At 64.2% G+C, this 23131-nt stretch overlaps 2 protein-coding genes across 3 annotated transcripts in view; both read right to left on the bottom strand.

The window, feature by feature from the left end:
- Positions 1-190: 190 nt before the first annotated feature.
- On the bottom strand, positions 191-16162 carry Mtss2 (MTSS I-BAR domain containing 2). The gene is given in 16 exon segments (XM_048355146.1): positions 191-3084; positions 3086-3263; positions 3411-3576; positions 3679-3855; positions 4098-4172; positions 7059-7278; positions 8148-8245; positions 8861-8968; positions 9301-9458; positions 10319-10327; positions 10660-10734; positions 10823-10914; positions 11012-11096; positions 11711-11784; positions 11879-11940; positions 16049-16162. Coding segments are annotated over 16 exon segments (2247 nt in total). The 5' UTR covers positions 16118-16162; the 3' UTR covers positions 191-2483.
- A 1337-nt stretch (positions 16163-17499) lies between these two features.
- Vac14 (VAC14 component of PIKFYVE complex) overlaps positions 17500-23131 on the bottom strand; it is an 88489-nt gene continuing 82857 nt past the window's right edge. The window contains exons 18-19 of one of the 2 annotated variants that reach the window (XM_048355145.1): positions 21822-21972; positions 17500-18113 (exon numbers count right to left, since the gene is read on the bottom strand). In XM_048355145.1, the coding sequence (XP_048211102.1) occupies positions 17951-18113; positions 21822-21972 (314 nt within the window). In that variant the 3' untranslated portion in view covers positions 17500-17950. Of the gene's footprint in view, positions 18114-19356; positions 21347-21821; positions 21973-23131 lie in introns of those variants that run through there. The other variant, XM_048355144.1, reaches the window with a different exon arrangement.

A 23131-nucleotide genomic window follows, 5' to 3' on the forward strand; every position in this document is an offset into this window, starting at 1 on the left:
AGGACAGAGCTCCTGCTAGGCCTGGGGGGGGGGGGGCGACTGGATCATCTGGTCATCTTTCCTTCTGGTTGTCCCCCAGAAAAGGCCGAGGGGGGCACTCCAAAGACTCCGGTGCAGTGGCCCTCTCCTGCAGGGGCGAGGCCGTGGGGTGACAGGGGCCGCTCAGGCAAGCCAGGCAGAGGCGGGTGTGAACTACAGTACCACTTTATTAATACTGGAATCTTCACAGTGCATTTGTTACTTGTAGCAGTGACTATTTAAATCGAGGGAAGGATGACGTGAGGGGTGGGGGCGGGGGGGGGAGGGAAGGAGAATTTGTCCAGAAACTGACAGAAAGAAAAGAAACGAAATGGTCCAGATGGGATGGGATGGGGGGGTGGTTAGGGAGGACTGGGGTACTGGGGGAGGGGGAGGATGAGGAGGAACCAGGAGAGATGACCTGGGGTGGGAAAATAAATTAAAAAAAAAAAAAAAGGAACAAGTTAACAACAGCACCAGAAAAGTTACTTCAGTCAAAAGACGCTTTTGAAAAGAATATTTCTCTGTACAAAATGAAAAATAAAAATGAACGTAAAGAAGTCCCCCAAACCAAAGTTTGCGAGATGTGGGATGGTTGGCTCGGATCCCAAGGGGGCGGGGGACGCGGTGGTCAGGACGCGGGAGCAGGGGCGGGGTGGAGTATGTACAGCCCTGGGGAGCAGGGGGGCCCCCCGGGAGGCAGCGAGAGCCTCACAGGGACCCCCAGGCCCTGGCACACCCCTGCCGACCCCCCCCCCCATCCTGTCTCCCTTCTCCCTCAGCCCACCAGACAACCTCCCCATGGGGCGGACAAAGTGCAGCTGCAAACCCACCCTAGGGAGCCCCCAGCTGACCACCTGCCCCTCGGGCCCCCACCTCTGGGCTTCTGGAACCTTCTGAGTTTGATGGACCAGGCGCCCAGCGGAGCCGTTCTCAGACCTACAGACCTGCAGGGCCCCGTCTCTAGCAGCTCTGGGGAGCCCCGGGGGACGCCGTCCACAAAGGACTCCCTGGGACTTGGGGCGCACCTGGCTCTCCTGCCAAGGTCCCCGTTTATGGCACATGAGCACCCAGGAGCTTGAGCCTGGACCGGCCCGGACTTATTCCACCCAGACCAAGGCCAGCCACTCTCGGGGGGGCCCCCCCCCACCCCGGCGCCGCAGCCCTGGGGTGCCGCTGCTTCCTCTACTACCCTGTGGCCACCACACTGCCTCCTCTTGCCCTAGGCTCACATGCTTTGACCCGCTCGGTTGGGCTTGACTCGGGGCGTGGGGTGGGACGCGGCCCCACTCCTCTCTCTGGCCCCCCTGCTAGCCCAGGCCAGGTCTGCAGCGGGGACCATCGAGGCATGGCATCTCCTCTGGCAACAGAGAGTCAAAGCCAATCTCCCTGGGCTCAAGGGCAGCCCCGGAGGAGCCCCGGCCCGCCCCGTCCGGCCCACGACGACACTTGAGACGCTGGAGAGAACAAGGGGGGCCCCCCTGGCTTTGGGGGACCCAATCCCGTCCTTCTCCTCCTGCCGCAGGCCCCGAAGGCCCCATCTGTCTCTCAGGCACTCAAAGACACACACCCTGTACCACCAGCTTCCCCGCCCCCCAGTCCCCCCACGCCCTGTCCTGCTCCAGCCCCCGTCCCCTGGAGTGGATGCAACTGTGACCCCCGGAAAATGCCACCAGTGAGAGTTTCAGTACGCCCAGAGGATGGGGCATCCGAGACGGCGCCTCGACACGGTGGCCGGCCATGTCACCCCATGGGCCTCGGGGTTCTTTGTGCTCCGCCCGGCCCTTCACAGGGCAGGAACACGGCAGGATCCTAAACCTTCCTTACACACCCCTACGTTTCCTCCCCCCAAGACCCCGCTTTTGGGCCTCTGGGCTCCCTTCCCCACAGGGGAGCCTGGCCTCCTAATGCCAACCTGCTCCCCTAACCCCGGCCGCCAACTGGACTCTCAGTCCCTCGGGTACCAGCCAGTGCCCAGCCACCCCGTCCCCGGCACCAGGAGGACCGCGGAGAGGCGGGGAGGGGGGAGGGGAAAGGAGGGGCTCAGGCAGGGAGGAGGAGGGGGAGCCAGCATTCAAGGATGTGGGGCTCCGTGGCTCTGGGGCCCCCAGGCCAGGTGGGGCTGGGGAGGCGGAGGAAGGCTGGCCTAGCCCTTGCTCGCGGGCTCAGGGTTTGGGGGAGGCGGGGTGTGCAGGGAGGAAGAGGAGACTAGGCGGGGAGAGTATAAAACGGGCTCTGCAGCCAGCGAGAGGCCCGCAGGCTCCGCGGGGCGCGGCTGGCGGGGGGAGTCACCCCGCCTCCGGCGCGGCGTCCCGCCTGGGGGGCTCTTTCTGCAGAGTGGCTTGGCCCGGTCCCCGCTGTGGCGGCGCTGTGGCTCCTGGCCGGGCTCTGGCTGGGAGCGGCCGCTGTCACCCGCCCAGCCACCGGCCCGCATCAGGCCACGCCGGGTGGGGAGGGCGGCGCCATCATAAGATGCGGGGTGCCGACCTGTCGTTGGTGACGGTCCTGCGCAGCCGCACCCCCCGGCGGATGGCCACCAGCATGTCTTCGGCCGGGGGGTCGCCGGCGGCGGCCGGGGGCGGGGCGGGCGTCTCCTCGGCCGGGGTGGCCGCCAGGGCGGTGGGGAAGGGGAACTGCCCCTCGGCCAGGGCGTGGGCGCCGGCCACCAGCTCCCCGAGCTTTTCCACCAGGCTGTGGCGGTTGGCGGCCAGCTGCTGCTCGTCGTCCTCGGCGGCGAGCCCCGCGCCCGCCCCGGGGTAGCCGGCCGCCTCGGGGGACGGGCCGCCCCAGGCCGTGGGCAGGCTGAGCCTCTTGGGGGAGGCCTTGGCGAGGTCCGGCGCCAGGGGCGAGGCCGCCTCCTCCGCGTAGAAGACGCACTCCTCGCTGCCCGCCCGCGTGGGCCCCGCGTAGCCGGGCGAGTCGGGCACCGTGGGCGTCTTCACGGGGACGATGGGCGGCCGGATGGGGATGGGGCCGGCGCTGGACAGGGCGCGGCGCACGGTGGGCTTGGTGGAGGGCGTGCGGCGGATGGTGGCCACGCCGGGGGGTGCGCCCGAGGGCAGCCCCGGCCGAGGGCAGCCCGGCCGAGGGCAGCCCGGCGGTGGAGGCCGGGCGCTTGGTCTGGATGAGGCGGCGGTAGTTCTGGGCGATGTTGCTGTTGCGAGGGATGGTGGATGACTTGTCAAACTCGGGGGGGCCCTCGCTGTCCGCATCCCCGTTCACGGAGTAGCAGTCGTAGTCTGAGCCTGGGGGGGGACACAGGAGGTGGTGAGCCCGGGCCCGGTGCCCCCTTGAGCCCCCCCCTCCATCCGGAGTGGACATGGAGAGGAGGGGCCCGCCTGGGAGGGCCTGTCCGGCCGTCCACAGGATGGGCGGGCCGCCCGAAGGCCCACCTTGGGAGGGGATGGTGTCCTCGGAGCACGAGGGCGTGGTGGTCTGCGTGCTGTAGCCGCTCGAGTACTGCAGGGAGTCCCGGCTGCTCTTCTGGTGCTCCAGGCTCAGGCCGCGGGTCAGCACCATGGCCAGGTCGCTGGCGGCGGGGGACACCTCCTCTCCGTGCTGGGGGCCGGCACACGGCAGGTGAGACCCGGCCGCGCTCCCCGCCTCGGCCTTCCACCCGGACCCCAGCCGGCCGGGACCACCGGGGAGATGCCCGCCCACCTTGGCTGCGATGGTGGCGGGGGACATGCGGGGCCGAGGGGCCTCCTCCCCACCGGGGCCCAGCGGGCCTGCGCCGGCGGGGCCCGGCTCCGTGTCCCGCAGGATCTCCACCCGGTCCTTCCTCCGCTGCAGGGTGGCGCCCAGGGGCTGCTCGTGGGGGCCGGCCTTGGTCCAGTCCTGTAGGGGGGCGGCAGGCGAGTCAGGGGCCTTGGCCTCGCTGCCGTGGCTGCGTGCGGGGTTCGGGGTGGGGTGGGCTTGGGTGTGACGGGGGCTCAGGCCGCCCAGGTCTGGGCGGGGCTTCTGGCTCTCCATCATGGCCAGGGCAAGGGCCTGGGGGGAGGGGGGCGCTGACCGCTCTGTCCCAGGACGGGGAGCAGCGGCTGGGGTGGGGTGTGGGCGTCTCTGGCAGGGGCACTGACCGAGGTGGGGGAGCTGCACTCGCTCACGGACTGGCAGGTTTCTGAGGCCTCGGAGGACGCCGAGCTCGAGGACTTCTGCCGCGCAGGGGGAGGAAGCGCGCAGGGCGGGAGGCGGGGAGGAGAGAGGGAGAGAGGGAGAGAGAGAGAGAGCTGTGACTCCGTGCACTGCGCCCCCGCCCGGCCCACAGCACCCCCCGGGCCTGAGGGTCACCACAGGCACGGGGCCAACCACCGAGAGACACCCACGACACACTGGGTGGCACCGCCACGCTGAGCTGTCCCTGAGGTCTCCGGGCGCCGACGCGGCGGCCACATTCACAAGCCCAGGAAAGCTGGTGGGTGGCGCCGCCCAGCGGCCGGGCCGCAGCCTCCTGGGCGCTCACTTCAGCAGAATGGGCGGGAACACCCCACCCCGCAGTGGGCAGCAGGGCGATCCGAACCCCAGAGGCCTTGGCACCTCAAACAAGTGCAAAGAAAACAGGGTGTGAGGCGGGGAGGAGAAGGAACCACGGGGCCCGGGCCAGGGCTGACTGTGCCGCCAGGCTCGGAAACGGAACCCCGCGAGCTGCTCACCACGCAGGAAGGGGCGCAGTAGCGCCCACCCTTCCCCGCATCGTCTTTGGTTTCGACCCCCAGATTTCCTACAGATTATGGCAAATGAAGATGGCCAAAATAGAAGGGGACAAAGGACACAGACAGAGGGGAGGACTCAGAGGAAACTTCAATACAATATTGGACTTCAATACTATGACTTGAAAAAACCCAAGTGGAAAAGAAGCTTCTGGAAAACTCAACAAGCCATTCATGAAAAACAAACAAGAAACCCCCAACTAACACTTAAACTAGAAATATCAAGAGACTTCCTCAACCTAAGAGAGGATATCAAGAGAGAGAAGGAAAAAGATGGTTCAGAAAAGCCAAGGATGTCCATTATCAGCATTTCTATTCAGCGCTGGGAGTTTCAGCTAGTAGGATAAAGCAAGGGAAAGAAAGAAAAAAACAAAAGGAGCCGGTGATGGCTCACGCCTGTAAATCACAACTACTCAGGAAGCTGAGATCTGAGGATCACGGTTGGAAGTCACCCCAAGCAAGAGTCTGTGAGACTCTTAATTCCAATTACCTGTCAAAAAGCTGGGAGTGGCTCAGGTAGTAGAGCACCATCCTTGAGCAACAAATGCTCAAGAAGACCACGTAGGTCCTGAGTTCAAGCCCCAAGAACGGCACACACACACAGACACATACAGACACACCCACACACACAGACACACACACACACAACCCCAACAACAACAAAGGATTGGAAAGGCAGCAGTAAGACCATCAACACTTGCAAGGATGACAGTGCAGAGTCAGGGGGCCGCCTGAGGTGTCCTGTGCTTGGAGTCCCACGCTCAGAAGGCTCACCTGAGATCAGGAGTTTGAAACCAGGCTGGGTAATATACTAACACCATGTTTCAGGGCGCTGACCCTGAGCTCTCTTGCTCAAGGCTAGGGCTCTATTGCTTTAAGCCACAGCTCTTCTTCTGTTTTTTGAGTGATTAATTGGAAATAAGAGTCTCATGGGGACTTTCCTTCCTGGGCTGGCTTCAAACTAGGATCCTCAGATCTCAGCCTCCTGAGTAGCTAGGATTACAGGTATGAGCCACCAGCACCCAGCTTAACACATTTTAATAGTGACTGCACACCAGCTAATACCAGCAGTAACAAATAGGATTGTAATTTATAACAGCACCAACAAATACCCAAATATCTGGAAAAAAATCAACGACTGAGGCAAGATATTTACAGAAAAACTACAAAACATTGTTGCAAGAATTCAAGCCTAAACAGAGAGACATGCATCCCACTTAAAATCCCCAGGAACTTTTGTTCAGTTAGTTTTTTTTTTTTTTTTTTTGTAGAATCTGACAAGTTGATCCTAAAATTTATAAGGAAATTCATGGGCACAAAACCAGACAAGGTGATTCTGAATGTAATAAATGCATACGGACTGTCTTTATCACATGTTGTGATTTTTCACAGTTATAGTTATTATGATGGTATGTACTGGCAAAAGAAGAGTTAAATCAGCTGGAGGAAAGGGTGTGAAATCCAGAAAGAACAATGGGGAGAGACTGGGGGACTTCTGCTTTCTCAACATTTCTATAAGTCTAAAATGACTCACATCTGAAATCCCAGCATTCAGGAGGCTGAGACGGGAGGATCTCAAGTTCAAGGCCAGAAATTATCCAGCATGGAGAATGGAAAAAAGAAGGAAATGAACAACAGAAAATAAGGAGGGTAGAGTGGCTCAAACCTATAATCCTGGCTACCTGGGAGGCAGAGACTTGGGACAGTAGTTCAAGGCCAGTTGCAGGCAAGAACTTGTTCACGAGACTCCATTTCAACCAATGTCTGGGCCCAGTGGTGCATGCTAGTTATCCCTACAAAGGCAGCAGCAGCAGGAGGAGAGAGAGAGAGAGAGAGAGAGAGAGAGAGAGAGAGAGAGAGAGAGAGAGCGCTCATGTGCTGAGAGCCAGAGAACACAGGATGGAATGAGAGCATAGGATGGAATGATGTATATTTAACTAGAATTCCAGCAGGAGAGAACAGAGAAAATGAAAGTAGGGATAAAGAGATAAAAGCTGCAGCTTCGGGTGTAGCTCAGTGGCAGAGCACTTGCCTAGTACGTATAAGGTCCTGTGTTCAATCCCAGCACCATCAAAGAAAGAAAGAAAATAAAAAAGATGCCAGGATGGATAAAACAAGAATCCTGGCATATGCTGTTTACAAGAGACTCGTCTAAAACATAATGATATGGTGCATCTAAAAGTAAAGAGATGGAAATCGCTAACATAAATATAGAGCAGAATGAGACCAGCCCGTCTCGGTAGCTCTGATGGCCCCGCACGTGGGCAGCCTGAAGCCAGCAAGAGCCCCCCCCCCCCCCGCCCCGCCCCGCGTGGCCCCGACGCCCCTCACCTGGCTGGTGATGTCTGAAGGCATGGGCGAGGGGGGCTTGGAGTAGGCGGCGTCTTGGGAGACGAAGCCGGAGTCGTGGGAGGAGACGCTGGAGAGGCGCGTGGCGTTGGCCGGCTGTGCCAGGCTGCGGTAGCGACAGGTGGAACCGGGTGAGTATGTTTGGGCGCCCCCAGCCCATGGGGCTCCGCCGCCCTTGGCACTGCTACTGCTGCTGGGGGCACTGAGGGAGCGGGGGTGGGGGGGGACACAGCAGCCAGACAGGTGACACGGGGGGTGGGGTGGGGGGTGGACGGTGGGGAGGGGGGTGACAGAGGAGGGAGGGCAGAGGAAGGAAAAGATCATGTCAGACTATGAGGGTCTAAGACCGGGCGCCACAGAGGAGCAGGGCTCTGGGACCATGTGGCAGGGGAGGCTGCCTGGGAGTGCCTCGTGCTGGGGGGCCCCCGCCCCCTCTCTGCCTCCGCCTTGCCTTCAGGACAGTTGTCCTGGGGCTAAACAGGGAAACCGAGTCACCACGTCAGGTGTGGGCACACTTCTTGTTTCTAAGCTGCCTTCCTGGTTTGCCATTACCCTCCCGTGGTATGTGGATGCCTAGGCCGTGGTAATGGCGCGTGTGGAGGAGGAGGTTGCCCTTCCGGGTGGCTCCTAAGACGACCTGTACCCCATCATGTCCCTCTCGAGGGCACCGGGTGCTCCGCGGCTCATGGGCCGGGCGCTGCTCCCGGCACGAGCCGCCGACCCACCGCCTTCGCTCTTGCCCAGGGGTCACCTCCTCAGTCCAACGGCCCCTGGGGGTACCGCCCGAGGCTCTGGGTGCTGCCTCCTCGGAAGGATTCGTTCGAGATATATGGATATATATATATATATTCATTCATTTCAGAAAGGAAGCTGCTGCCCTTCCTGCCAGCCCACACCTCTCTCGGGATGACAACGTTTTGCCTCTACACTTAGAAATCCCTTGGATGCCACAGCGGTCGTGTGGATTCTGGGGCTCCAAAGTAGTTCCTGGTGACAGCTTTGCCGGGAGCTTCTCTGGTCCCTGCTAGGCGCCCTGCCCACCTCCCCCCCCCCCCCCGCGCCCACCCTGACCTGCACATGCTGGACTTCCGGGAGCTGGAGCTGCTGGGTGACGAGGGCGGGGTCTGGTAGGACCAGCTGTAGTCCGAGCCCTTCAGGTCCTTGATCACCTGGAGAGGGACACGAATTGGGGGGGGGGGGGGACGGTCACTGCCAGCACCCCTTAACCTGTGAGCCTTGTCACTATTCTTGGGCCTCACAGACAGCTGGTCGGGTCAGCCATCCTCCATTCTCTTCCCAACTGTAAACCACGCCCAGGAGACCCCGAGAACCCCAACCCTCCTCTGCCCTTTTACTGCCATCTCCTCACTGGTGTGCGGAGAAGACACTGAGCTCGGCCTGGCCCGGGGGGGACACGGGAGAAGCGGACGCCCAGGGTGTGTGGTCACTGGCAGGTGCCAGGTTCAAATCATTACTGTGAATTAGGGCCCCATGGGGGGTCTCGGGAAGAAGACCCTGTGGAGGGTGCCTGGCAGAAGCTGGGCACACAGGAAGTGCCTAAGGAGTGCAATGCCAGGGGGAGCAGGCAGGAGAGGCGGGAAGGGCCAAGCCCCGGGGGACCTGAGACGTCCACCCGTCTGCCTCACCTGCGCAGGCGTTCTGGATACCCCACAGCGGCTGTTGCACTGTACCTGATTTCTGCGCCTAGGTGCCTCCCGGAAATGCTGTTCCCTTTCCTCCTCTACAGTCCCCAGCTAAGCTGCTAAACCCGTGGCCGGTCGCACCTGCTCGCTGGCGGGAGGCAGCTTGTGCGGTTCTGCCGTCAGCACCACCAGGTCGTCAATGATGCCCTGCAGGTGGGTGATCTCGCCCAGCATGGTCAGCTCGCCGTTCTGAGGAAGCAGGAAGTCAGGCAGGACTGCCCTGCCGCCCCCTCTCCTGCTCCCCCCTGGAGAGCAGGCCCCGCTGGGTCTCTCCTTCCCCACCCTTCTCCACTACAGCGCTGCCTGGGGCTGGCAGAGGCTGGGTTGGCACTGCCCAGGGGGCTGGCACGACCAACTGCCCAGCCCTAAGCAGCGCGCGGTGCTCTCGGAGGCCTGCTTTCCAGCCAGGCGCAGGCGGCCTCGAATGCACCCACGGAGAAGTGATCTTGGAATCAAGAGGTCCACCCGGGACCTGCCCCACACCCCGGGCTGCTGCGCCCCCCCCCCCCCAAGAAACCCACCACCACAGGCTGCAGAAAGGTGATGAAGGTGCAGAAGCGGCCCCGCTCCTCGATCAGGGCCCGCCGCACGGCCTGCTTCTCCGTCTCCTCCAGCAGCAGGTACATGTCGTTGACATCCTGCAGGGCGCTGTCCAGCTGCGGCTGCAGGTCTCCTTTCCCTGCAGGTGGGAGGAGAGGCCGCGCTGGGAACGCTGGCCTGGCTTGCTGCGTCCATGGCTAATGCCTGTGGTGGCGTCCCTGGCTGGGGGTCTGGGCGCTACTGCTATGGGGGCCAGGGACAGGGAGGGCAGACTGTGGGGCTTGTGGAGGGGCCGGTCCCCCCAGAGCAGGCAGAGAGGACAGACACAGACACACACATACACACGTGCGCGCGCGTGCGCATGGAAGACATCAAGCTGCAAAGCCAGCCAGGATCTAGGGTGGGCAGGACTGAGCACAGAGGCCGGCTGCGGGCCTTGGCCTCCCAGGATACCCTCACTGTTCCCGAAATGCCCCGCGCCTCCTGGGGCACAGGCAAGGGTTGGAAGCAGGCCAAAGTGGAGCAGGGTGTAGGCTAGACTACTGGCAGGTATGGAGGTGAGGAGAGCCAGGGGCTGGGCCGGGGGAGCAGGGAAGAGGGGTGTCTCAGCATGGGCTCCACTCAGCTGCGGGGGGGTGGGGGGGCAGAGAGCAATGCACAAAGACAGCAACAGTGATACAAAGAAGCAGCGAGAGAGAGAGAGAGAGAGAGTGAGAGGATGACACGGAGGATGCACAGGGAAGGAGCGGCCCGAACCCGGGCTCCCCACCCCACCTCACCAGCCAGCTCCCCTGGCTTGGCAGACTGGGCAGAGGCCCCTGACACCATCCCAGGCTGGGGGCTCTGGAGGCCCCAGCAGCACTGTGCCCTAGGCCCCTCCCTGGGTGGCCTCCTTCCTCTGGGGGCCGGGAGACCTTCCTTCCAGGGCCTTGAGCTGGGGGAAACAGACAGAGGCGAGGAGGATGGGTGGAGCGGCCGAGGGATGGACATTTGACTTACCAAGTAGCTCTACAGGAAGGATGTGGGAGGAGAGGAGGAGAGACAGAGAAAGAGAGAATGTGTGAAAGACAGCCGGATGGACAGTGCCACTCCTGGGGTGGGGAGGGGGCCTGCACCTTGCCGGGGCTGGGGGAGGAGGCGCTGGTGTCTCCCCAGAGGGAGGGTCTGGGCGGCCTGGGGCACAGGGAGTTCCCTCCGTCCCACCCGATGGGTGGGGGCTCTGTGCCGGGGACAGGGCTGCACGGGACCGGAGGATGCTCTGAGGGGCCCCCCCGAGGGCGGGGGGCGCTATGGAGCGGGGCCCGCGGGACTGGGCCTCAGTGGGCGGCTGGGGCTGCTACCTTTGCGCGCTTTCTTCTGCAGCTTCAGGGTGTCCGACGACTTCTTCTTGATCTCGTGCCGGGCTCGCTTGTACTCTGCGGGGGGGAGGGAGGGGGGCTGTCACGGGAGGCTCCCGGGGAGGGGGGCGGGAGGGCGGGCAGCCCTGGCCGGAGCCCGCGCTACCTTTCGCGTGGTCCTTGTCCAGCTGGTTGGCCGACTTCTTCCAGTCCTCGATGCGCTCCTGCAGCGGGTTGATGAGGCTCTCCAGCAGGGCGCTGTGGGCGGGCGGGGCTGGGGGTCAGGCCGGCGTGGAGGGCATGGGGACGCTGCCCCCCCCCCGCGCCCCCCCCTCCCGCGGCGCCCCCCACTCACTTGGTGAACTGCCGCAGCTTCGTCTCGATGCTGCGGTGGCGCATGCACATGCGGGTGAGCGCCGAGCCGATGTCCCGCGTGGCCCCTGGCGAGGAAGCGCGCCGCGTGGGAAGGGCGCCCCTGCAGTTCCGGCCTCGGGCCACCAGGGGGCGAGCGGGCCCCGCGAAGGCTGCGCCCCGCCCCCATCACCCGCAGTCCCGCGGCCCCCCGGGGGTTCGCTCTGGCCCGGTGTTCACGCAGCTCCTCCCCGGCGCAGGACCCACCCTGGCATGCCACCCTCCGGCGGCCGCGGGTGCCCAGGAGCCACCCCTGCCCTCCAAAGCCTGCCCAAGGAGCCAGCACACTCTCCCCTGTCCTAGTGGGGGCAGCACCCCGTTCCAGGGGTCTCCACCTGCTGTGTTATCGGAGACCCACTACCCAGAAGCAGGAACCAGTGTGGTTGCGGGGCCTGCTGAGGGGCCTGCAGCAAGAAGGGGATCCCGGGTGACAGCCCTGTCGCCCCTGCCCGCGTGCTGCCTGCCTTCTGCACCCCAGGGCTCACTCTCACCACAAACATCCTATTCCCTTCGGGAGCAGAACCCAAGATCAGGCCCCGGGGTGCGAAGTTCTCCCCCTGGTCCATTCCTCGCTCAGCCTCCCCAGCTCCCATGCCCACGGGAGGGGGGGAACGCGACCCCCTTCCAGCCCACGCCTCCCCACCTCGGGTGTTGGTGGCCATGTCGGCCACTTTCTGGAAGGCATCTAGGAAGGCCACGGCAGCCAGCACGGTGGTCCTAGGGAGAGGGCCAGCAGGGTGGGCAGATGGTCAGCAGGGCCAAGGCCGCCTCTGCCCCCCTTCCCTGGAGGGGGCGCCCGCGCCTGCCTCACCTGAGCTGGGAGTGCAGCTTGGTGGCCTTCGAGTTGAAGTCCTCCCAGATAGGGTAGGAGCTCTGTCGGGGAGGAAGGAGAGGAAGTGGAACCGCCGCCTGCACCCAGCTCCCACACGCTGCCCTGACTCCGGACAGCCTCTGGGGTGGCTTTGTCCCCGGGGAGAGGAGGCCCCAGGAACAGGTGCCTCTGCGGACCCCTCTGGCCCCGAGGGTCAGGAGGTGCCGCCTACCGCGTGCAGTGGGTGGCCGGGGCCCTGTGCTGGGGGGGGGGGGGGAGGTGGGGACAGTGGACAGCAGCTCCTGTCTCCTCCTGGCTTCCTGCCAGGGACCTTAGCGGAGCTCACCGAAGGGCACCGTGCTCCTGACATCCTCCCCGGAAGGGGGGCCCTGGGCTGCTGCAGCCCCGGGTGGGGGCGCTGTGTGCGGCCGCAGGGCTGGGAAGGCGCTGCTGGCGGGCTGGCCGGCTCGGGCGGGCAGCAGCGGCTCCCAGGCCCGGGAGCGGGGACGCTGTGGCTGCTGCAGGGCCCGGCCAGCCTGCCGGGGACAACCAGGCCCCAGGCTGAATGGGGCCTTGTGCGGCCAACAGAGCCACCTTTCTCCACCCCCCACTCCCCACCCCTCCGGGAAACAGTGTGGCCTTTATCCCAGCCTGGCCCCGGGCTCCGCACGGGGAGGGGGTTTCCCAGTGGGGAGGTCCGGCTCCTGGCGACCGAGTTGTCCAGTCTGATTAAGGGGCTTTTCTGGCCAATGCACTTTTGCCATAGCCGCAGGGCCTGGTGAGATCTCCGCTCTGGCCAAGGGCCTTGGGGTGGCCTTGCTCTTTGAAGGGTAACCCTGGGCCAGCAGAGCCCCATCCCCGGCCCTGGTGGCTCCCCTCCCCTCCATGAAGGATGGCACTGAGGGCTGGCCTTTTCCCTAGGGAAGGGGCAAGTCAGAGCCCCAGCTGCTGAGGTCTCAGGGGAGCCCCGCTTGGCTGGAACCCCAGGGTGGATCTAGCCAGCCTCTCCAGGCCAGGGGAGCTACAGGGGCAGCGGGAAGGAGGGGGCAGTGTCAGAGAACCTCGAAAATGCCTCCCTCCCAGCCCAGCCCAGCCAGTGTCCAGGGAAAGCAAATATTTATAAAGCGCACCGAGGCTGGAAGAAGCAGGGAGGCCGAGCGGGCTGTCCCCGCAGCGCGGGTCACGGGGGGGGCCTGGGAGATGGCCCCCGGCAGTCCTGAGTGGCAGACGGAGGCTGGGGTCCACCCTCCCACTCCACATTGCCTGGAAACCTAAGGCCTCCCTTGGTTCAGGGACAAATATTGGGGTGCGGGGGGGTCGGTCCAGAGCCAGCTGTCCTGGCCACCACGACACTTTCTAGTTCTCCCCGCAGCCGCCGGGTGGTCTCGGAGAGTGGGGGCTCTCCCGGGGGCTGAGACAGGGCATGGCGAGGCTGGGCAGGTGAGCCTGGGGTTCCGTCCCCATTGCCTTCCGTTCCTAAAGGAAAGGACCCCAGAAACAAAGAGAAGGAACGGCTGGAGTACCCAGGGCCCCGGGGAGAAGGTCCCTGCCTTTACCTGGCCGGAGTCCGGAGCCCCGGGCGTCTCGCTGCGGTCCCTGCCGACCAGGTGCCCTGGTGGCCTCGCTCACCTTGGGGGTTCACACCCGCCCTGGGAGGCGAATCTGATTATCGCTTCCATTTTACTGACGAGGAACTGGAGGCTCCCTGAGGTCCAGTGACTTGTCTGAGGCCACAGGGTGGCAGGGTCAGGGTATGACCAGTGCCTGACAAGTCACTCCCTGTCAGGGTAGAGGGGGTCCCGTTGGGGGGGGTGCCCCCAGGCGGGAAGTGGGAGGGGCCGCAGTGATGGGAAAGACACTCAGCTCAGCCCTGTGCACTGGGGCTGCTCCACGAGGGGGTGGGGGGGGGCAGGAGAGGTGTCCAAGTGGCCTGGACATGGTGTGGTAGCACCCCAGGCTCTCTAGAAGACTCTGGGCAAGCGTACAGCCTTCTGAGCCTCGGTTTCTTCACTTGTAAGATTAGGACGGTACTTGGCTCATCGGGTCAATGTGTGGCCTCCAGGGGGCGCTCACCGCAGGCAGAGTCCAATGCTAACCTCTCCTGGGACATCCCCCCCACCCCAAGCAGAGCCTGAGTCTGGGCCAGCTCCCCACTGTGGAGGCAAGGCCCCGGATTTGGACCCCATTTTCTGGGTGGAGGCTCCGTTGGCTTTGCTGATGGTGTTATGCCCATCTCTGGGTTCACTGGGCCTATGGTTTGGCTTGGCACAGAGAAGGAAGGGCACGCTGGTCCCGGGCTGGTACCCTCCTCTAGCCATCGAGGGGTAGGTGGGGAGCCCATTCCCTCTCCCTCATATGGAACCCCTCGGCACTGGGGCCACTAGGAGAGCACCCTGCGGCTAGAGTCTTGCTGGGAGCAGCCCCACCAGGTGAGCTCATTCTCCTTGACCCAGCACTGAGCAAGGCAGCCAGAAGCTGCCGAGGAGCCTCGAGGAGCCTCCAGGTGGCCCGGGGCCAGGGTCCCTGAACACATGCGTGTGACATCCGTGGGGACAAATCCATTTGTGGAGTAACCATACCGGGCGAAAGCGCCCCCATTTTGCCTCCACCTGTCGAGAAACCCTACCCACCGCCTAACCTGCACCACTTGCCTAGTTCTTTCTGTCTCACCCCCGATTCCTTGCATTGGTGGGGGGAGGACACAGCCCCGCTTGCTGCTCGCTCGATGCAGTGTCTGCGGTGCCACTGCGGCGGGAGGAGGTGGGTGCGGTGGCTCTCACCCTCAGCCAGCCCAGGCGCGGCTAGGGTAGGTGGTCTGGCCTGCCCAGTCCTAAAATGGATCCTGGTGCCAGGATATGGTAATGTCCACAGGGCAAATGGAGCCAGCTGGGAGACAGCAGAAGAGAGTCCCAGGGGCGGCCAGCGGGTGGGGGCACCCACATGCTGGTAACTGCGCCGTCAGGCAAGTGGCTTCCAGACTCTTCCTAGGGGTGCAGGGGTCTGGCAACAGCCCCTAAGGCTGCTCCCTGGGAGGGAGCCCCAACCTCTTGTCTAGCCTCTAGGTATCCACAAGGCATCCCTCTGGTGGCCAGAACCCTGTGGCGCCTCCCAGCCCCCAAGGCCTGGTCAGATTTGGTGATGTGTTCTTGGCAAGTGTGTGTGTGGCGGTGAGGGAGACCTGTGAGGCTTCCTGTGGAGAGCAGACCTTTTCCCTGCCTGCAATCCTGCGCCTTCATCCAAGATCAAGGAAGGGGAACAGAAAAGGGGGCTAGGAATGCTGCTTCCCCGGCGGCCGGGGCCCTGACACTGCAGCCTAAGGCAGCCCTGATGAAAACCTGGCCTCCTTGGGGGAGAGCATCCCTTACGCCCCGAGATGAACAATGCGGGCTGAGGTCAGAGGCAGGGGCCAGTAGTCTCCTTGATGACCTTGAGCCATTTGTAGGCCTCAGTTTCCCCACCTGGTGGGGGTGGGGAAGTGACCGAGTCTCAGGCACCGATGCCACTGTAACGGAGTGCTTGAGGCTGGGCTTACCTAGGCTGACCTTGGGTGATGGGGGGAGGGTTGGCGCTGAGGACCACGGCTAGGAACGGGCCCCTCCTTCTCCCCGGCCTTCCACCAAGGTGATGATACCGGCTTATCCTTGGGATGCTGGGATGCGGGGAGGGATGTTGGGGCGCTGAGGTTGTTGGGGGCGGGGGCGGGGCAGAGGCCGACGCCGGCGGGGAAGGAGTTAAAGGCTCTCTGCTTTATTGTTATTATTATTATTTCCATCGTCGGCGGTGACAGCATTGTCTGGGCTCCGGGGCCGCGGGGGGCGGCTGGGGGGGGGCATTGTGGTGGAAGGGGGCGGAGGCCGGAGCCACCTCGGACCCATCAAGGGGCCGTGAGGGTCGGCCTCGGAGCCCAACCCCATTCACGATTTGGGGGTCTGGGGCGCGGGAGGCCCTCACGTACTCTGGCTCGGGTCAGGGCGACCTGGGTAAGGCACGGACCCCCCCGCTCCCCGCCCCGACAGGCGAGCACCCGCACCCCGTCCGGCCGGCGCCCGGGCTCCGGGGCGCGAGGCAGAGGCCGGCGGGCGACGCGCGGCCAAGGACACGGCCGCCCGCCGCCCCGCGCGCCCCGCGGGGACCCCGGCCCGCAGCCGCGCGCCCCGGCGCCCCGGTTACCTTCATGTCGTTGACGATGGCCTGGAAGAGCCCGCCCAGGGCGCCGCACTCCTTCTCGGCCGTCTCCATGCTGGGGCCGGGCGGGCCGCGGCGGCGGGGCGCGCAGGGGCGCGGGCGGCCGCGCAGGGGAGGGGGCCGGGCCGCGGCGGGCGCTGCTCCGAGGCCGCGCCGGGGCCTCCCGCCTCCGGGCCGCGCTCAGCGGCCGGCCGCGCCGTGCTCCGGGGTCGCGGGCGGCCGGCGGGCGGCGCGGGCCATGGCGCGGCGGGGCTGGCGGCGGCGCGGGGGGCGCGGCGCGGGCGGCTCGCGGCGCAGCCTGGGCGCGGGGACTGGAGCGGCGGCGGCGGTAATCCGAGCCGCCGAGCTGGGCGTCACGTGGGCGCGGCGGAGGGAGGACCGCGGGGCGGGCGCGGGAGGGGGCTGTGGGAACGGCCGGGCGGGCGCAGGCCCATTCACGGCCAGCGACCAGGGCTTTGAAATCCGAGCCCGGGCGCTGCCAGACTGGTCGGGCGAGCGGGGCCGGCGGGCGCGGGCGCCGCCGCGGGTCGGGGTGGCGCTGGGGCGGGGCCCGCCCAGCCCCCCGCGGGACGGAATGGGGGGCCCAGCCCCCCACCACTCCGCGTAGCCCGCATCTGGGGCGGGGAGCTGTCCGAGCTCTCCGAGCGGCGGCCTTCCGCGCGTCCGCCGGACCCAGGGGCCGCCCCGGGCCCCGCCTCGCCCCCGGCGCAGAGCCTCCGCGCTCGGACTCTGCCGCCTAAGATCGCGGGCTGCGTTTGCAAGCAGTGCTGGAGCCGCCGCACGAGGCGTCCCAGGCTGGACTTTATTTCTGGGGTGGGGTGGGGGTGGTCGTCTCCTGGCCCTGGGGCACCCTCCTAGGTCGGGCGTAGGAGTCCGCGCCGGGCCCGCAGCGCACCCGATGTCTGGGCGCGCGGAGGCGGCCGGCACCGCCGTGGTCCGGGAGCCGGCAGGCAGAGGCGCTCTCCCGGGACGGCACGGGGCTCCCGCCCGGGGAGACGATGGCACGGCTCCTCCCGACGCCGGGGCCCCCTGGGAACTCAGCAGGCGGCCAAGCCCAGGAGTGGCAAAGCACAGACAGCCCGGTGACCCCCGGCATACATAGGTGCGGTCAAAGCAGTGATGGGGCGCCTCGCGCCTCCACCTGGCTGGCCTTCCTTCCCAGTGAGGGCCGAACTGTGGGACAGTGGTCCAACCCCTTCCACGCTGAAAGCGGCCGGGCCGCCATGGGCTAATGGGGCCTTGTCCCACTGCTCCGGGGGTGGAGGGCAGGGCCCAGGGCTCAGAGAGGCCAGTGGGAGGTGCCCACCCGATGGGTGGAAAGGCCTACAGCAGGCCCCTTCCTAAGGTCAGGTCTTCAGGGCAGGCGAGGCCCTCAGGTAGCTGAGGCTTTAGGCAGCGCATGCGCGCCCTGAGGAAAGAGCAGGCAGGTGTGCGCTAAGGTTTCTGTCATTTCTTTATTGGGGTGGGCATCATTCAGTGGAGGTCTTTGTGCTGGTCCCAGTGCGCACACAGGTATATACACACATTGATGCGCACACACACACACATACACACATGTATACAGACACCAGGCCAGAGCTCTGGGGACTGAGGTGAAGCTCTCCTCACAGGGGAGAATCAGAAAGAGACTGCTTCCAGAAAATGGTGGGCTTCTGAGGCTGTGGCCCCACCCTGGTGAGGGGCCAGCTGTCTGAAGCCAGGGTGCAGCGGGCAGTGCCGGGGCCCAGGGCTGGGCTGCGAGGAGCTGGGTGGACAGAGCGGCCTCCGTCCCCCTCCCTGCCCTGGTGGTCGGACCCAGCCCTGCTCCTGAGAGGCAGATCCTTGGCACACGGGGAGGTGACCTGAAGACCCTGAGTGCTCCGGGGGCCTTTCTCCGTGCCAGGCGTGTCAGAGGACAACCTTGCGGTCCAGGTGGTCCCCACGCCCGCTGCGCTGGTGCCTCACTTCTAGGTGCTGGTTCTGGACCTTCTCGAAGTGCCGCAGCAGCTCTGCGTAGTCAATGCTGGCGGAGTCGCCCTTCTGGGACTTGGGGGCAGCCTTCAGACTGTCTCTGGAAACAGGGGCGGAGGAGCACATGAGTGTGTGCCCTTGGGGCTGCTGGGAGTCTGCCTGGCCAGCCCTCCCCACTAGCCCGCCAAATAACAGACCCCAAATGGCTGGTGGGGGGGGAGGGGAGGCACCCACTCTCCTGCAGTTGGTGGGAAAGGCCAGCCTGCAGCTTGGCGGTTACTCAGCCTGTGGGCTGGCAATGGCGCCCAGAGCAGGCACTGCATGGGGAAGCATTTCCTGTTTACCAGTGGCTCCCTTTGGGGTGACCGCCAGAGCTAGCCAGGAAGCCAGCTGGGGCCTGGAACAGGGTCTGGGGAGGAGGAGGAGACAGCTTGGCCCTTTCTCCAACTGAGGTTACTCAAGACTCTGTGCTGGGCCCTCAAGTTGGCAGGAGTTTGTTTCTGGGCTTTGGGGATGACCCGAGCCCCGCAGTCACTCCCTGGGGGGAGACTGGAGCTCACTCAGATGTGCTGAGTTCCTGTGCGCTGGGCGCTGCCATGCTCCATGCTGGGCACTGCTGCCTGTCATGCAAGGGAGTAGGTTCCTGTGGCCCCACTTCCAGCCCAGTGTGGAGCCTGCCCTTGGGGCCTGGATTCTCTTGGGCTCCTGCCCCGTTTCTAACCACTCCTCCAGCACAGGCTCATGCAGCCTCTGTTCCTCTCACTCGGGTCTTCCCGGCTCGGCGCGGAGCTGCCTGAACTGGTGAGCACAGCTCCTGGCCCCTGGCAAGGGTCTCCTGAGTTCACTGAGGAGACCTCAACATGGACCAGCAACCCACAGCTGAGTGTGGGAGCGAGGCAGGCTGGGCCCAACCTGAACAGGACCACTTCCCACTCTCCAGCAGGTGACTCAGTTTCCTCATCTGTCACAGGGGACTGCCACAGGCACCAAACCCAGGGGCAGTTTTAAGTATTCCTCCAGATTGGATGCCTAATAGGTTTAGCCTCGTGGCCAGGCCCAGCCACTGTAGGCAGAGCTCTTCTGCGAGGGGAAGCCAGCCAGGACCAGGACTTAGTCCAGTTTAGGGGAAAACACAATGGCCTTCCCCACCCTTCACTGACATGCCTGGCCAGACCTGGACCTCCAATGGCCAGCGGCTGACAGGCAGCTCAGGCTCCCCAGACTTCAGGTGAGGAGCAGGGGGGTGCCCTCCACAGCTAAGATGCTGTGTGGGCCTAGAGGCAACCTCCTCACCCCGCCCCCCCCGCCCCCCCCCCCCCCGCCGCAGGGCCTAAGCATGGTGGGCTCTAGGTGGGAAAGTAGTTCGGCGTGGGGACACTAGCGAGCAGGGCCCAGGTGCCATTGCATTCTAGGCTCTTGCTGCTTTTGACTCCCTTGGAATAGGGAGAGGGCGCTCTCTGGTCCAGTGACCCTGTGGCCAGGTTGTCACTGCCCCAAGAGAGCAAGCTGGGCTTCTCCAGAGGCTGGGGGCGGGGGTGGGTGGCGGTACCTGAGCTTGAACACTAACTCCAGGCCTAGCTGCTACCTAAGCCACCCTGGTGAGGACAGGACAGGGCAGGTTTGAAGGCTCTGTCTCAGGGCCCCAGCAAAAGGAGTCATCCGAGTTTGGGTGCTCACAGAGCCTCCACAGTGCTAAAGACACCCATGGCAGACCTGAGAGCTGCAGTCAAGGGCCAGGGTTTTGTGGACATGAGGCAAGACATGGCACTGGGGGGGGGGGGGGGTGATGTGCAGAGAGGAGGAAGGGTGGCGGGAGGCTGCCCTTCCTGGCCTGAGGGCCTGGGCCCCCGTGGAGTTAGACTGAGTCTGGAGGCCATGGTTGCTCTCCCAGGCACTGGGTGACAGGAATACTGGGTTAGTAGGGCAGAACCATGACTCCAGAGCCCGGAGCTGGCCTCTCTCCTGCCGCCCCCCCCCCCCCCCCACCTGTCACCAGCTTGTTGTTCCCAGGGTCCCTCTTGCCTCAGTGAGGAGAAAGTCCCTGGGGAGTGGCCCCGATGTCACGAGCACACACAGGGAAGGGCGGGCAAGGAACGCAGAACTTCTCCAGCTGTTCCTGGCTTACACGCCTGGCTACCAGCTGCCGGCCTCGCCCTGGCTGGGAAGGTCCTCAGCCCCCCCCCTGCCCCCCCCGCAACCCGACCCCTCCCCAGCTGTCGGAGGCCCCTTCCACAAGCACTGTCTGCTGTGTGTATCTAAGCGCTCTTCCCAGGCCCGAGCAAAGAAAGGCTAGGAACTGAAGGCCTCGGAGACCAAGAAGAGCCCTCCACGGCTATTTAGTCCAAATGAAGAAACCAGGAGTTCAGAGACGGCCGCCCAGTAAACCTCTGACAGAGATCCTAAACAAACCCTGTAAGCCACCATATGCCCCACAGTTCAAGATTCCCAACTCCATGGCGAGCCTGAAGGAATACTCGCTCCCCCTTTCCGATGTGTCCTCACTTGGCTTGGGGCGGACAGCGAGGGGTCCAATGACCTCCAGCCTTCCCTCCCATCCCGAGACCACACGGCGCCCTGGACGCATGGGGGGCTCTGAGCAGGGCAGAGCTGGCAGCTTGGCCCCGATGCCTCCCCCAGGATTGCAGACTGGCTCCCACCGGAAGCCATCCTCTCCCTGCCGTGTCTGCCCCCAGCCCTTGCCCAGCGCAGAGCCTTTCAGAGCACCCAGAACAGCCAAGGAGTCCCGCAGGAGCCAATGCAGAGAAGCCAGGCTGGGGAGGTGGGCGTGTGGCCTCAGGGCCTTTCTGGAATCTCTGGAGCTGGAGGCATTCCCATGGGAATGTAAAGACAAGCCCCACCCCCACGGTGGCCTCCTAGTTCCCTGGGGACACCCAGTACACAGTGCGGTCTCCTGGGGAACCATTGGGTGGCACCCAGAGCAGATGAGATGGCAGCCGGCACAAGGCTTGTTCCTACCACCCAGAGTGCTGCTGTCTAGGAAAGGGGGCAAGGAAGGCAGGGGGCTGGGCCCCGGCCTGGACAAGCGATCAAGTGTCTCACACCCAGCTCAGGAGAGGCTGGGCGGCTGGAGGGAGGTTGGGAGCCTGAGCTCAGTGGTCGGGGTGGTCACAAATGCCAATGGGCCCAACCCGAGGGGGTGCGAGCCCACCCCACAGGCAGAGGCCTGAGGCCTTTGCCGGAGCAAGGCGCCAGGCCTGCTGAGTGGCTCCAACAGCCGAGGAGGGAATTCTAGGCACAGGGCATCTGATGCAAGCTGGGTGCACTCCATTCAGTGTAAATCTTCTCAGTGGCTCTGCTTGTTTCCATGGCGACCTGACAAGTGAAATTTTCCATCTCCGATGCCAAATGCCTGTGGATGAGGCAAGGCCTCCAAGGGTTACCAAATATAGACACAGCCCAACAGGCCATGGGGCTGGGCCAGCAGCGGGTTCAGGGTGGGTGCCTGGAGCCCCCCTGCCCAGAGGAGGTCAGGACCCTAGTGGCAAAGCTGGGAGTATACCCCTGCCTCCTGCCCCAGGGAGGATGGTGGGGGAAGGCCCTGGTGATGCACAGCTTCCGGATCTGAGCTTCTCATGCAGAAGGGCTGAGGCCAGGAGGGGTTCAGGTCTGGCTTTTGGTCTGACTGCCACTTGGGCTACTTACTATCTATCTCCCTCCATCTCTCCGGGTCATCTTTCTGGGGCCTTTGTTGGGTGACACTGGACTTCTAAGACCCTAGAGTGAATCCTGACCTCACTGGATAGGTACAGGTGGGGCATGCTCCCCCACCCCCCCTGTCCGCACTCACTCGGTCTGCAGCAGCTCAGGGTTAGGCACACACTGGAGCCGGTGGGATAGCAGCTGGAAGGCGCTGCTCTGGGGCAGCAGCATGAGCAGGCCGTACAGCGCCTTGATCAGGTATGGGTTGTTCTTCACATCCAGCAGCTGCAGGCGCAGATCTGCAGAGGGGCAGAGGGGAGGGGTCAGTGCTCTGGAGGAGACCCAGCCCAACACCTGGCCCCAAGGCACGTGCAGACCCAGGCCTGAGTGGGGCCAGCCAGGTGGCTGAGGCTGGGGCGGCCAGGTGCTCTTCCAGGGCCAGCCAGGCCGGTCCACTCCTCCAGGCCTCAGCTGTTCCCATGATGCCATCTCGCTTCCTGCCTGCCCACCTCATCTTTCCAGCAGTCCCCTCAGCCTGAGGACCCTCACACCTGCTGCGGGGCGTGCCCTCCCCCCCTACCCCCGGGAGTAAGTGCTGGGGGCCTGGAGAGTAACAGATTCCCGAGCAGGCTCCACACGTGCCAGCACGAGTGCTATAAATAGGTTGAGCTGGAGAGAAAGACAGTGGATTAGGGCAGCACTGAGGGAAGGGAGGAGGGCGGTGCATGCTTCTATGTGTAGTGAGGCACAGAGCAAGGCCTGGAGGCCCAGGCCCTCCGCTCCCCTCTCTCTTCCACAGCAGGAGATGCAGCCCCGGTCTGTAGCCGTAACCAGTCCAACTTGGGGTACACGATCTGCTGGTGGCCGTACCTAGGGGCAGAGCCAGCGGTCCTAAGGCTGAAGTGAGCTGGAGATGGGCTCGTTTCTCTCCTGAGCCCTTGCAGGATGATCACAAGCTCCTTTCCCACTGATGGGCATCCTTGGAGAGCAGGGGGCTGGGAGTCTGGGCAGCCGGGCCTTGGGGCCAGGGTGAGGGGCAGCCAGGAAGCAGGAGTCACAAATGGAGACTGGCAGAGCTGCCCCCAGGCCCAGCCACCGATAGCACCATCAACTGCACAACTGGTATAGACCCCCCAGTTTCTTAGCACACAACCTCCAAGATCCTCTGATCTTACGATCTGGGAGTTCTTTTGTGTGTTAACTCACAGGCTGCCGGCTGGCACTCCCTCCCCCAGCCTCAAGCTTCAGGATGGGTTGAGCACAGTAAGGAAAGTCCCAGAAAGGATAAGAGACTGAATGTTGGTTGAGTTGATCACCAACAGTCCAGGAGGTGGTTAGCCCTACCTACCTAACCCCTAGAAGGGCAGGTTCAGAGGGCTTGCTGGAGGGTGTGCCCTTTCATCCATGCCCTCTGTAATAGCCTTTGTAAGGAAGGGGTAACCGTGTTCCTTTAGGTTT

The sequence above is a fragment of the Perognathus longimembris genome, chromosome 10, assembly GCF_023159225.1.
Source record: "Perognathus longimembris pacificus isolate PPM17 chromosome 10, ASM2315922v1, whole genome shotgun sequence".
Classification (NCBI taxonomy): Eukaryota; Metazoa; Chordata; class Mammalia; order Rodentia; family Heteromyidae; genus Perognathus; species Perognathus longimembris.